Genomic DNA, 14,530 nt, shown 5'->3' on the forward strand with positions numbered 1-14,530 from the left:
AAGAATTGGGAAAAAGCCTGTTTCGTAATTGTGAGACTTTTGAACTATGCATTTGAATTCCCAGTCGCACAATCAAGCATCACGCATCAACAATCAATCGATAGGATGGTTGTGATAGTAAAAGTGGCTAACACGTCGGGCCGTGTCACTGTCAAATTTTCATATTCCTTTTTTATGTTTGTTTAAAACGCAAAACGAGCTACACGGGGTGATATATAGACTACGTCAGTCAACTTATACTTTATTGTATTTTATGTAACACAGCCCTAATGTGTGACTTTATTATAGATACCCCTAACGTGGCAGAATTCAGCGGTTGTCTTCAACTATTTCAAGCCTCCAGAGCTACCGACATTTGACTCGAAGACGAACACTATTTCTACAGAGGTAAGGCGAGGGTGCCTGTCACACCACCACCCCCTCCCTCCCGTATCAACAAAGTTAAGGCGAGGCAACCCCCTAACCCCCACTCCCTTCTTTTACGCAACTCACACCAGGGGGTCGATATCATATTGTGGTATTTCTTTTTTGTGCTCATACGTTTTGTCATTTCAGGTGCAGAACCTTATGCGTAGGATCACTCTGGTTGTTCCCCAGCAAGAGTTGGAAGGTAACGATGCCAGCTGGAAAGCTTCTCTGTGCGTGTAATGCTCCCTTCTCTAGCGAATCTAAGTGTCGTAGCCCGCGCTACCTTACTTGTATCAAATAAATGAGCATTTATGTGCTTCTGAATACCAGTCTGCGACTTGGGAATTTGTGTTATCCACAATGCGAGATACGAGAGGTGTATATTGTGGTCCCTGAAGCGTTTTTCTTAAATCTCTGATTTTTTTTATATTCGACCTCTCATTGATCTATTAGACATCCCGTTTGATAACGTCCAGGCGTTCATCGAGGGCACTTCGGACGAGGTTCCTAAGCTCCCAGAAAAATCTGTTTCTGTGAAAAGGTACGTCTACTGTCTGAATAGCTTGTTCCCATGTGGCATTTAACCTTTCCTTGCATTTCCTTGCATTTAATCTTTCCGTGCATTACCTTTCTGTCCAATAAGGCCTGTGGTGGATGAGCTGTTTTATCTTCTTGCTGATTTCTATTTCAAAAACAAGGAGTTCAGGTAAAAGAAATCAGAAACAATCTTAATGTTTCTTCTTTCTTTTCAATCCAACTAAACCTTTTTATTAATACACTGAGGGCGATCATCGCCTTGAATTCGTTTTGATTTGATGACTACCTTAATGTTTTAAATTTGAAATTAATCATGTGTCGGTTCTTGTGCGCCTTTACCATGTTTTTTTCCTTTTATAAAGCAAAGCACTCAAATTCTACACCCATGACGTCTGCGTACAACCGGACCGGTCCGACTCGTGGGCTGCCATGGCGCTTGCCAGAAAAAGTCGATTGGAGAACAAACTCAACGCGGTCAGATTGTGATTATCCAATAATTGCCGGTCTTTAAGAGAGGCTTTGTTGTGCGTTTCACGTAGGTCGGGGTTTATGTTTTTGAGGATGCACGCGGAAGGTAGCCCATGACAAGTTTTACGAAAATTTGATTGACTGCCAAAAAAAACATGCTATAACCCATTGCATACAGGGAACTTAAAACTTCCTGCCAACTAGATTCGCAACTGATGACATTAGCTACTTTAAGTGGAATCAAGAGACCATGATCTCTTGGTGGAATTGGTGTTCTGTTTCTGTTTTAGTGTGAGCCGAAAAGCGAGGGACCGATTCAGAAGCACTCCGTGGCAGCACTCAGGTGGGAAGTTAACGCGATCTAATATTTCTTCACCATGTAGCACCTTCGTCATCGTCATCATGATCGGCATCTACACCATCAGAAGCACAGCAAAAGCAACATAAACAACTGCATCATCGTCATAATCAGCATCTACATCATCATTATCAGCAGCATCATCATCATCATCATCATTATCAGCATCATCATCATCAGCAGCAGCATCATCATCATTATCATTATCATTCGTATCAACATAATATATAATCAGCATCTAACATTATAGAAACTGTAAGGCTTAAGATCTTCTCTTATATACCCATGACTCAATACTCATAGATACTCCAAGCACTGGTATTTGACCGAAATATTTATCGTTATAAACACTTATAAAAACTAAAAATTATTTTAAAAGCTGGACGGCAGCATAACCTTCCTCGTATTTCAGGTGCTTCAATAGAGCCATGGAGACGGACAGCACAAACAGCAGCATTCTAGAAGAGGTAAAAATACTATTTATAAAGGTAAAATAAACCGTCACACTAATGGACATGTTTTTTTTTTCAGTATGGATCTCTGTGCTATTTTTTACATTCTCACGCGTCGAGGCAGCTGAAACAGGTACAAATAATCGTCAAATTTACTAATACCCGCCAAAAAGTCTTGAAATGTCCTTTTTAAGCTGATTTCTACTCTATTGTTTACAACTGAATAGTTTGAAGAGATGGATGCGTCGGTCGACACTCGCTCCTCGCTGCTTCAGCGCAAGCAAGACATGTTACTCCTTTCCGAGAAGTGCTTTACGCATGCGCTAGGAATGGAAGACAGCGAGGCCTGGTTACATCACTACATGCTCGGCAAGATTGCTGAGAAACTGAAGAAGCAACCGCAGATATATCTCCAACAGTACGAGAAGGTAGACACCCATGGGATCAAACAGCTATAGGGGATTTGCGCTTAGAAATCACGTGACTGTTTGGGTGGCAAACAAGCACGCGCTCAGGCTTTTAGCGGGAAAATAACTGCAACAAAAAGGCAACTTATTCAGCTCTTACGAAAAATGCCAGAATTTTTGTTTTCATAAAGTGTTTAGTTTTATTTAAAGATTATATTTTTAGTCTTTCTCTGGTGTGACGGGCGCAGTCATTTCTGTGATTTGATTTGGATTTGCCACCAAAAAGGTCACGTGATCTCTTAGTGCAAGTCCCTTTTGCCTTTCATTTGAAAACAGAACAAACACCAACATTTCGAGGGTGTTTTAAGAAAATCATGAATAGTGGAAGCCTTGTGCTAGGTATGTATTATCTAGACGTTGAAGACGTCAAATTTCTTATTTTAACAGCCTTATATTTCAAACTAGGTTTTTGCTTGAGTTTGCTATTCTGAAACGCCCACAATAAGATGGATGATGTTTTCTCGAAGACCTCCAGCGGAAGTTTTCACTAATATTTGTGGTTATTTCTAGTCCACGAAGTACTTGGATGAAGACATCTCTAGCTACCCGCGTAAGATCCCATTCTACAGTCCACCGGAACACGTCCTTGAGGCTTTAGAGGTAAGAAGCAAATGGATATGGCATTCTTTACATCGATAGGGAGCCTAGGAGGTGCAGAGCCTGTGTCTCCCCCTAGTGGTCCCGGGTTTGATTCCCGGTCCTAACGGAAGTTGAGTTAATCGCGTTTTTCGCTTTTGTTCTGAAAGTTTCTCTCCCTGTTACCCGGTTTTTTAAAAAGGAAAAACCTCTCCTCTACTAGAGAACAATTTCCATTGGAACTGTGTTCCGTGGTCAGACAGAAGTCGGATGGCTTGGGCGCCGTTATAATAAACCAATAAAAATACCACCCATCCAGGCCATAGCAATCAACGTTATATCGAGAATCTCTCTCCCAAAGGTGTACTACCGTATCCACGTGTCGATACTGAAACTTCTTCTGAACAAGACCCCTGATGTGGAACTCAGTCTCCTTGAAGAACACATTGAGCGCGCGGCCAAAGGCCCCTTTTACCAACCAGAGCATGACACAGAGGGAAGTCACGTGAGCAGGTCCGAATCAATAAACTCAGGTAAACTGCTTTTAACTATAACAAGACAGAGATTTACAATTAGTGCCAGTCTGTTATGAGGATTGTTTTTGATCAGGAGGGTTGTTTAAGCTCGCTTACTAATCTGTAGAATATTTTGCTTGATTTCTGCAGAATCAAGCGAGGTTGATCAGGAAAATTCCAATCTCGAGATTCCTCGAGCGGCAGCCAAGAAAGAGACAGATCTACCCACCATCACAGAGCAGCCAGACCGTCTGGACACCGGGCCAGAATACCCGAATACTGTACAAGATCATCCGATAACTGGACAAGATCGTCCGAACCCCGGGCCAGAACGTCCTATAAACGTGCCGGATGTTCCGATAACTGGGCAAGATCGTCCGAACACCGGACCAGATGGTCTGAATACCGCACCAGACCTTCCAAAGACTCCGGACAATACAAGAGCGTCCGCATCAGCTAGCCCACCTGCGAAGGAATGTGTTTTAGCAGCGGTTGATATGGATACAGAAAAACCTATCGATATGGAAATTTGTGCGGGTCAAGCTATACCGGCGTCTAGTGATGCACTTGCTACGGATGTTTCCATGGAAACTGAAGACGGTACAGCCAACCCGAAGGCGGATGTGGAAATGGATGCTCCAGTAGAGTCAAATAACGATCTCAAACAAGACGTTGCTCAGTCTTCTAAGACATCAGAAGATGAATGTAAGAGCGAGGAGCCTTTCGAGATAAAAGAAGGGCAAAATGCGGATAAAGTGGAAAGCGAAGAGTCGAGACAAGAACAAGCCAAAGGCAGAGAAGAAGAAGCTTCAAAGACACATATCGGGGACGCAAAGCAAGGAGAAAACGAAGATCTTGATTCAAATAAACTTAATGCTGGTACCAAAATTTCCGAGGAGCAGGAACAAATGATAGTAGACTCACACGCGCCGCAAACTAACGATAAAGACGTTTCGGAATCTTCAGCGAATCTAGAACAGGTGGTTACGCTGCCGCTGACCGCTGAAGAGAAGGCTCGTCGACAACTGCTTCTTGCCAGGTGCATTCGCGCGTTGGAACACTGCCTGAAAAGATTCCCTCAACACCACAAGTCACGTTACAGGCTCGCATACGTCGCGTTTTACTCGCCACCGCACAAGGTAAGTGTAGATTTATACGTCGCTCTTCTACTGCGCAAACTGAAAATTGTCTATTTTAGTCGACCAAATATATTGGTTCGAAGCTGATTCAATAGTCGCACTAAATAAATCGTACTACTACACGCGCTCAATAGGTTGTGTGTACTTAATGTGAAGTTTCTGTTGCACAAAACAAAAGAAATTACATGGCGTTTGATTTGGTACACCAAAAGCTCGACGTTTGAATCAGTGTCGTGCTTTTGCCGTGCAGCACGACTGGTGCACCAGTGCTCGACGTCATGCCGAACTTAATTGATTCAGATATCAAACTGTTCATGTGCCCAGAAGCGCAAGGTATGAGCCCGACCTAACTTTCTCGTTCAACTTTCGACATCCTCTTTGTCTCGCAGGACTTGGCATACTGTCGCGATCTGCTGCTCGGGAGCACAAACACCAAACCTAAGCCCGGACGACCCGTACACCAAGGACTTTTCAACGCGAACAGCAAGACCAACATGTTTTCGGTGGGTGTTAGCGTCTGTTTACTGTAACGTACATACCAAGACCAGCTTGTTCTATGTGAGTGTAAGCGTCTGTTTACTGTAACGCGAACACCATGAACAACATGTTCTCGTTAAGTGTTAACGTCTGTTTACTGTAACGCGAACACCATGGACAACGTGTTCTCGTTAAGTGTTAACTCCTGTTAACTGTAAAAAAGCCCTTTCCCGCACTAACACATTTTGGTCAGATCTTTTTAGGTGAGTTGGTTTTATTTCTCTGTATTAATCTTTTATGTTCTAATTATCAGTCCTTTTGGCGGATACCGGAAGAAGACATTGATCGGTAAGACATAAAAGAGTTTAGTATGTACTAACTATAATACGGCTGGGAGGCCCGTCTTGTGAATTACGTGAACAACAGCAGATTTAGCTATTATCTTGATACTGGTACTGATCCTATGGCTGCTTCTTCTTGTGTTGTAATTCTTCACATTGCTTTATTGGCTGTTATTGTTGTTTATATAGTTGCCACTTCTTTTATTACTGTTTTTGTTTTCCTTGCTGATGTTATGGTTTTTTAGTTGCTGTTGTTGCGTCTTTGTTGTCGCCGTTGTTACTTTTGTCGTAGTCGTAGCTGGTGTTGTTGTGGTCGTCATTGTTGTGTGGCTGCTTCAGTAGAAACTGTTCTCTGTGTTGTTTCAGGCCTGGTAGTTTCTGCACACACACGTACAAGTCAGTTGATCTTCTGCTTCGCGTGTTGCGTGAACTGAACGAATGGGACACGTTACTGCAGGTCTCAACCCTGTTATACCGGACACCCGAGGCGGGCAAGTGAGTATTGGACCATACTTCACAGCCTTTTCCCTCATATAGAGCGACCAATAAACCTTCATGTACTCTCGCAACACCTGCAGCTAAAAATAAATTCTAGATACATTCTTAGATCTTCTAGACACTTTTTAAGTTTAGTGGATGGCCGCTGTTTTACCATGTTGCAACCAAATAGATTCCGTGCGTTAGGCGTGTATTTTGGGCCTTTGCACGGAAAACCATAGTGTACGTCTTCCCATGAAGGGTCACATATTCTAAAAAGTATGCATTTCCCCCATGGAACACGCGCAATAAATTTAGCATAAACTGTTATTAGATTTTTATACCCCTTTAAATACTACACGTGTTTCCGCAAGTGCAATTTATACTAATGGTAGCAAAAGGTGTTTGAACTTAAAACTACCATGTACCTCGTTTTCGGAAGATAAGAATTTTGGGCAACTCTTAGGCCACAACTACGTTTGCTAATTTTGATTTGACAAATATTGTTGGTATATATGTTTGAGTGTATGTCAGCGTTACTTTCGATCAGTGGTGGTTTAAGTGCTGTTTTTTAAACTTCAGGAAGTTTCTTCGTGACAACGAGCGTCATTTCCAAGCTAGAAGTGTAAGTTCCTAGATCCGAGGAATATAATCAGTACGACGGCTAAAACGGCACGACCAGTAACAAATACTATTCAATACTATTCTTGGCGTTAAATTCTAAACTAAAACGATACCTTGACTAGATCCCACGAACAGACATAAATAAACTTTATTTCTACAGCAGAAAACTGAGCCGTTTGCGAGTTTACAATGTAAGCGTCAAAGAGCCCGATAGACACTGAAACTTAGCGTTTTCACGCCTTGGTTTGGTGGAAAATGGATGAAACATGCAATGCAATTCCTTTGGTGCGGCGTTTGAATTCTTAAATTAACCATTGTTTTCTGCCGTCTCCGTCCCTTTGGGCTCTTGTTAATGTCTCTATACATTTATTTTCGCGCCAGAAACCGTCTCGCTAGTAGTATCCGAAGGCCCTGAGGTCTGTAGACGCGGCCGCCTGACTTGTTTTATCCGTACTGTTTTCAGGCTGTTGAATTTTCGGTTAACATCATGACAGAGCGCGTGCAAAATCAAGACCCTAAGGTAACAAGAAACTCATGGGTTGATCCCGAATTTCGGGTGTAAGCGGTCTTGAGAAGGGGGAAGATTTACGGGGGGGGGGGGGGGGGGGTTCCTAGTCCGGAAGGGAGAGGGAGGGGGAGGGGCAAAGTCAGGATTACATTCTGGCCTTCAAGGCATAATCTATGAAGATCCAGAAACCTCTGTCTCTGTTAGTTTTACTTGGTACAAAGGTGACAACATTGGCCACTAAAACAAATTACGGACTAGACTACAGCACAAACACCCAGGCCCAATCCCAGGCATACTGGCGGCACCATTACCAACAAGGGTAACAAGTGAACTAGGATACCACACTCAGTCATAGCGCAAAGAGTAACATGAACAAGGAAAGCAAGCGTTTTGCAAGGGTGTGTGTTTGCACAGAATCCCGAGGTGGGGATCTCTCCAGAAAATTAGCGATAGTCCTATCTTATAGATATGTAGCATGAAACTTCGACCAACTGCTGTCTTTTAGGGGGTGTTGAAGGATTTCTCCGATTTTGATATCTCTATGGGTATAAAATTCGACCAACTGCTATTCCTAAGGGGGTATTTAACGTCTTTTTTCCGATTGTTAAAAATTCTTTCGACCACACCCAATTTGCAATCTCTCAGGGGTAAGAATTTTTGTTGACCACACTAAAGTGCTACCCCCCCCCCCCCCAACGAGCACAGAAGGTTGACATGGCTATAAAACTGTATTGCAGGATGGCACTAATAGAAGGCTGACTTTTGACACTGTATTGCAGGAAGGCACTAATAGAAGGCTGACTTTTGACACTGTATTGCAGGAAGGCACTAATAGAAGGCTGACTTTTGACACTGTATTGCAGGATGGCACTAATAGAAGGCTGACTTTTGACACTGTATTGCAGTGTAGCACTAATAGAAGGCTGACTTGTGACACTGTATTGCAGGATGGCACTAATAGAAGGCTGACTTGTGACACTGTATTGCAGGGTGGCACTAATAGAAGGCTGACTTGTGACACTGTATTGCAGGATGGCAGTAATAGAAGGCTGACTTGTGACACTGTATTGCAGGAAGGCACTAATAGAAGGCTGACTTGTGACACTGTACTACAGTGTGGCACTAATAGAAGGCTGACTTTTGACACTGTATTGCAGGATAGCACTTATAGAAGGCTGACTTTTGACACTGTATTGCAGTGTAGCACTAATAGAAGGCTGACTTTTAACACTGTATTGCAGGGTGGCACTAATAGAAGGCTGACATGTGACACTATATTGCAGGGTGGCACTAATAGAAGGCTGACTTTTGACACTGTATTACAGGATGGCACTTATAGAAGGCTGACTTTTGACACTGTATTGCAGGATGGCACTAATAGAAGGCTGACTTGTGACACTGTATTGCAGGATGGCACTAATAGAAGGCTGACTTTTGACACTGTATTGCAGGATGGCACTAATAGAAGGCTGACTTTTGACACTGTATTGCAGGGTGGCACTTATAGAAGGCTGACTTTTGACACTGTATTGCAGGGTGGCACTTATAGAAGGCTGACTTTTGACACTGTATTACAGGATGGCACTAATAGAAGGCTGACTTTTGACACTATTGCGGGGTGGTACTAATAGAAGGCTGGCTTGTGACACTGTATTGCATGGTGGCACTAATAGAAGGCTGACTTGTGACACTGTATTGCAGTGTAGCACTAATAGAAGGCTGACTTTTGACACTGTATTGCAGGGTGGCACTAATAGAAGGCTGACTTTTGACACTGTATTGCAGGATGGCACTAATAGAAGGCTGACTTTTGACACTGTATTGCAGGGTGGCACTAATAGAAGGCTGACTTTTGACACTGTATTGCAGGATGGCACTAATAGAAGGCTGACTTGTGACACTGTATTGCAGGGCGGCACTAATAGAAGGCTGACTTGTGACACTGTATTGCAGGAAGGCACTAATAGAAGGCTGACTTTTGACACTGTATTGCAGTGTAGCACTAATAGAAGGCTGACTTTTGACACTGTATTGCAGGATGGCACTAATAGAAGGCTGACTTTTGACACTGTATTGCAGGATAGCACTAATAGAAGGCTGACTTGTGACACTGTATTGCAGGAAGGCACTAATAGAAGGCTGACTTTTGATACTGTATTGCAGTGTAGCACTAATAGAAGGCTGACTTTTGACACTGTATTGCAGGATGGCACTAATAGAAGGCTGACTTTTGACACTGTATTACAGGATGGCACTAATAGAAGGCTGACTTTTGACACTGTATTGCGGGGTGGTACTAATAGAAGGCTGGCTTGTGACACTGTATTGCATGGTGGCACTAATAGAAGGCTGACTTTTGACACTGTATTGCAGGATGGCACTAATAGAAGGCTGACTTTTGACACTGTATTGCAGGATGGCACTAATAGAAGGCTGACTTTTGACACTGTATTGCAGGGCGGCACTTATAGAAGGCTGACTTTTGACACTGTATTGCAGGGTGGCACTAATAGAAGGCTGACTTTTGACACTGTATTGCAGTGTAGCACTAATAGAAGGCTGACTTTTGACACTGTATTGCAGGGTGGCACTTATAGAAGGCTGACTTGTGACACTGTATTGCAGGGCGGCACTAATAGAAGGCTGACTTTTGACACTGTATTACAGGATGGCACTAATAGAAGGCTGACTTTTGACACTGTATTGCGGGGTGGTACTAATAGAAGGCTGGCTTGTGACACTGTATTGCATGGTGGCACTAATAGAAGGCTGACTTTTGACACTGTATTGCAGGATGGCACTAATAGAAGGCTGACTTTTGACACTGTATTGCAGGATGGCACTAATAGAAGGCTGACTTTTGACACTGTATTGCAGGGCGGCACTTATAGAAGGCTGACTTTTGACACTGTATTGCAGGGTGGCACTAATAGAAGGCTGACTTTTGACACTGTATTGCAGTGTAGCACTAATAGAAGGCTGACTTTTGACACTGTATTGCAGGATGGCACTAATAGAAGGCTGACTTTTGACACTGTATTGCAGGGTGGCACTTATAGAAGGCTGACTTTTGACACTGTATTGCAGGGTGGCACTTATAGAAGGCTGACTTTTGACACTGTATTGCAGGATGGCACTAATAGAAGGCTGACTTTTGACACTGTATTGCAGGGCGGCACTTATAGAAGGCTGACTTTTGACACTGTATTGAAGTGTAGCACTAATAGAAGGCTGACTTTTTACACTGTATTGCAGGGTGGCACTTATAGAAGGCTGACTTTTGACACTGTATTGCAGTGTAGCACTAATAGAAGGCTGACTTGTGACACTGTATTGAAGTGTAGCACTAATAGAAGGCTGACTTTTTACACTGTATTGCAGGGTGGCACTAATAGAAGGCTGCCTTTTTACACTGTATTACAGGGTGGAACTAATAGAAGGCTGACTTTTGACACTGTACTACAGGGTGGCACTTATAGAAGGCTGACTTTTGACACTGTATTGCAGGATGGCACTAATAGAAGGCTGACTTTTGACACTGTATTGCAGGGTGGCACTTATAGAAGGCTGACTTTTGACACTGTATTGCAGTGTAGCACTAATAGAAGGCTGACTTGTGACACTGTATTGAAGTGTAGCACTAATAGAAGGCTGACTTTTGACACTGTATTGCAGTGTAGCACTAATAGAAGGCTGCCTTTTTACACTGTATTACAGGGTGGAACTAATAGAAGGCTGACTTTTGACACTGTACTACAGGGTGGCACTTATAGAAGGCTGACTTTTGACACTGTATTGCAGGATGGCACTAATAGAAGGCTGACTTTTGACACTGTATTGCAGGGTGGCACTTATAGAAGGCTGACTTTTGACACTGTATTGCATGGTGGCACTTATAGAAGGCTGACTTGTGACACTGTATTGCAGGAAGGCACTAATAGAAGGCTGACTTTTGACACTATTGCAGGAAGGCACTAATAGAAGGCTGACTTTTGACACTGTATTGCAGGGTGGCACTAATAGAAGGCTGACTTTTGACACTGTATTGCAGGGTGGCACTAATAGAAGGCTGACTTGTGACACTGTATTGCAGGGTGGCACTAATAGAAGGCTGACTTTTGACACTGTATTGCAGGATGGCACTTATAGAAGGCTGACTTTTGACACTGTATTGCAGGAAGGCACTAATAGAAGGCTGACTTGTGACACTGTATTGCAGGGTGGCACTAATAGAAGGCTGACTTTTGACACTGTATTGCAGGAAGGCACTAATAGAAGGCTGACTTGTGACACTGTATTGCAGGGTAGCACTAATAGAAGGCTGACTTTTGACACTGTATTGCAGGGTGGCACTAATAGAAGGCTGACTTGTGACACTGTATTGCAGGATGGCAAGGCCGTCTTGACGCAGCTGGTGCTCGATACTTACGAGTGTTGGAAAGTTGCCCAAAAATACGAGAAATTTGCCAAGGTATCGTGCTAGCAAATACTGGGGATAGGGCGGTTTCCCATTGAAAAAGTCAGCCACATTCAATCGTAAATATCACAACAGCTTCCCCAAATCCGATGAAAATGGTGCTTCCTTAATGCGTGGTATTTTGCTAGGATGACAAAATAGCTACTGGCGGAAACTTTTGAAACGCTAACAGATCTATTTACTTTTTAGATGAGCGAGAACCTCGTGGCAAAGGCGTACGAAATGCTCAAGTCTAGCGGGGTGAGTACCGAGTCTGCTTCAGTGTCACTAAAGTCGTCAGGGTCCGGCGGTATTGTTTTGTTTTCAACCTCTTCTGGGGTTGTTTGATCTTTTTTTAATTATTTTGGCACTACCCCTTTAATGTGCAAGGGCGAGAAGGAAAGAGGGCCTATGTTAATTATGATTATCAATTAAACTAATGAGGACGTAAGGAATAGACCTTCGGCTCTCAATATTAAGTTCGTCCCGGATTTCTCTTTCAACAGCTCGTTTCTGACGATTTATCTGATTCATCTTCCCTTCTTGAACAAGCACTGAGATTTTGCCAACAAACCGCCAAGCCACAGGTAGGAATGTACCCTTACGCTCTAGCATCTTAAATTACAGGGGCGGCAGGGTGGTTTCTAAAGGATTGGAAAGAGGGGGGGTTGGAGGGTCGTGGTTTTGAGGGGGGGAGCGGGTAATCGGTTTTGACACATGTAAATACATGCATTGGATTTATAAATGTAAAAATATATTTAAGTACATGGAAAACATGCATTCATGGAAAAAATCAAGCATCAACTCGAAAAAGTAGGGGGAGCAAGTGCCTTCCTTTCCCCATCCGCCGCCTCAGTATTAGAAAGCTTAAAACTATAAATAGAAAGGATAGAAAACCTTGCCTGATCAGCAAAGAATGTGCTGTTGGTGAATAGAAAGGATAGAAAACCTTGCCTGATCAGCAAAGAATGTGCTGTTGGTGTTCCTGATTTGATCATTTTGTGTGTTCCTCAGGCAACCCCCCAATCCTGTTCATCATCTGCCGTACACAGCCAGGAGTCTTCACTTGACAGTCATCCCTTTCCAGAACAAGACATAAGCAAGACAAAGGGACAGGACCAGGAGACAGGCAAGACAAAGGGAGAAAAAGAGTGCCTCTTCCCTGACCAGGAGACAGACAAGACAAAGGAGCGGAAAGAGGTCTCCTCTGACCAGGAGACAGGCAAGATAAAGGGAGAAAAAGAGTGCCTCTTCTCTGACCAGGAGACAGACAATACAAAGGAGCGGAAAGAGGTCTCCTCTGACCAGGAGACAGGCAGGATAAAGGGACAGGAAGAGGTCTCCTCTGACCAGAAGACAGGCAAGATAAAGGGAGAAAAAGAGTCCCTCTTCCCTGACCAGGAGACAGACAAGATAAAGGGAGAAAAAGAGTGCCTCTTCTCTGACCAGGAGACAGACAAGACAAAGGAGCGGAAAGAGGTCTCCTCTGACCAGGAGACAGGCAAGATAAAGGGACAGGAAGAGGTCTCCTCTGACCAAGAGACAGGCAACATAAAGGGAGAAAAAGAGCGGTTCTTCTCTGACCAGGAGACAGGCAAGATAAAGGGACGGAAAGATTCCTCCTTCTCTGACCAGAATACAGACATAGCAGTCCTTTCCTTTGAACAAGGCACATGTAGCAAGCCAAAAGAACTGAAAGATAATGCTGAGGTTAAAAGAGCAGCTGACTTCCCAAATGAGCCTCAACAATCTATGGATATTGAGTATGGGAACTCAACTGAAGTCACTCCTACAAACGTACTTTCTGAAGAACCTGGATGCCAGAAAGATCCACAAACTGCAAATAAATTGGCGCCCTCTTCAGTGATCTCTTTCGACGCCTCAAAATCCGGGAATTTTGTCGAAGGATCTGATCCAGCCCTAAACTCACCAAGGAGTGTAGCTCGAGAGAGTTCATCGAAGCTTCCTCCATACACTGAAGGCATCTCTGCTAGTCCTGATACTGATGCAATAAAGCGAGGTCATTCAAACTCGAACGAAGCGCTTGAACTCTCTCTTAAGCCAGAATCGACTTTACTAATTCCCTCTGTAGAAACTTCAACCTCATCCTTTGTAGAAAAGACAACACAGTCGGATGACAAACTTGATCCTACTACCCCCTCTTCTGTCCTCCCTGCACTTTCCCTGGCTGATCAATTCTCCCATACCCCTAACATGGAGACAATTTTATCCCAAGCTAAAAACACAAGCAGTACAATTATCAGTGGCCCTAGTACCGAAGTGGTATCCATAGCGACATCAGAAAATAATCAACTATCGACTATGGAAACGGAGCAAACTCGTGTGAGTCAAAAACCAGAAACTTCAAAAATAGTTGAGAAGAAGACTTTGGTGGCGACAGCGCCTGGTGTTAGTGAATATAAAGAGCCTGCAGTACTTGTCAGCAGTCGGTCACCTGTTGAGGGCCGACAACCTGACGAAAAGATGAGTATGCAAACCGAGGTAGCTCCAACATTAGCCGATCAATCATTGATTGACAAGACTATCGCTAAAGAATCTCTAGAGAAAGAAGATGAATTAGGCGGGAATGTGTAATTGTTGGTTTACATGCTCATTATAGCCTATTGTGCAGATGTAGTAAAGGGTTGTTTTTTTTTAAACCTCGCTGCTGTAAACGGTCAATTAAAATTATCTTTGTCAATGGTTGTGGTGGTGTGGTTTTTTTGT

At 43.4% G+C, this 14,530-nt stretch overlaps 1 protein-coding gene across 6 annotated transcripts in view; it reads left to right on the forward strand.

Moving 5' to 3' along the window:
- LOC5519676 (calcineurin-binding protein cabin-1) overlaps nt 1-14,508 on the forward strand; it is a 50,444-nt gene extending 35,936 nt beyond the window's left edge. For 4 of the 6 annotated variants that reach the window (XM_048725892.1, XM_048725894.1, XM_048725896.1 and 1 more), the window contains 21 exons: nt 289-387; nt 556-610; nt 862-949; nt 1,052-1,114; nt 1,308-1,419; nt 1,704-1,756; nt 2,184-2,238; nt 2,303-2,356; nt 2,451-2,651; nt 3,201-3,290; nt 3,628-3,799; nt 3,932-4,920; nt 5,310-5,423; nt 5,711-5,745; nt 6,105-6,233; nt 6,798-6,840; nt 7,303-7,359; nt 11,693-11,818; nt 12,014-12,064; nt 12,310-12,390; nt 12,818-14,508. In XM_048725892.1, the coding sequence (XP_048581849.1) occupies nt 289-387; nt 556-610; nt 862-949; nt 1,052-1,114; nt 1,308-1,419; nt 1,704-1,756; nt 2,184-2,238; nt 2,303-2,356; nt 2,451-2,651; nt 3,201-3,290; nt 3,628-3,799; nt 3,932-4,920; nt 5,310-5,423; nt 5,711-5,745; nt 6,105-6,233; nt 6,798-6,840; nt 7,303-7,359; nt 11,693-11,818; nt 12,014-12,064; nt 12,310-12,390; nt 12,818-14,398 (4,248 nt within the window). In that variant the 3' untranslated portion in view covers nt 14,399-14,508. Of the gene's footprint in view, nt 1-288; nt 388-555; nt 611-861; nt 950-1,051; nt 1,115-1,307; nt 1,420-1,703; nt 1,757-2,183; nt 2,239-2,302; nt 2,357-2,450; nt 2,652-3,200; nt 3,291-3,627; nt 3,800-3,931; nt 4,921-5,309; nt 5,424-5,710; nt 5,746-6,104; nt 6,234-6,797; nt 6,841-7,302; nt 7,360-8,336; nt 9,183-11,692; nt 11,819-12,013; nt 12,065-12,309; nt 12,391-12,817 lie in introns of those variants that run through there. The other 2 variants (XM_001639423.3, XM_048725893.1) reach the window with 2 other exon arrangements.
- Nucleotides 14,509-14,530: the final 22 nt, after the last annotated feature.

This window comes from Nematostella vectensis, chromosome 4 (assembly GCF_932526225.1).
Source record: "Nematostella vectensis chromosome 4, jaNemVect1.1, whole genome shotgun sequence".
In the NCBI taxonomy this organism is placed as follows: domain Eukaryota; kingdom Metazoa; phylum Cnidaria; class Anthozoa; order Actiniaria; family Edwardsiidae; genus Nematostella; species Nematostella vectensis.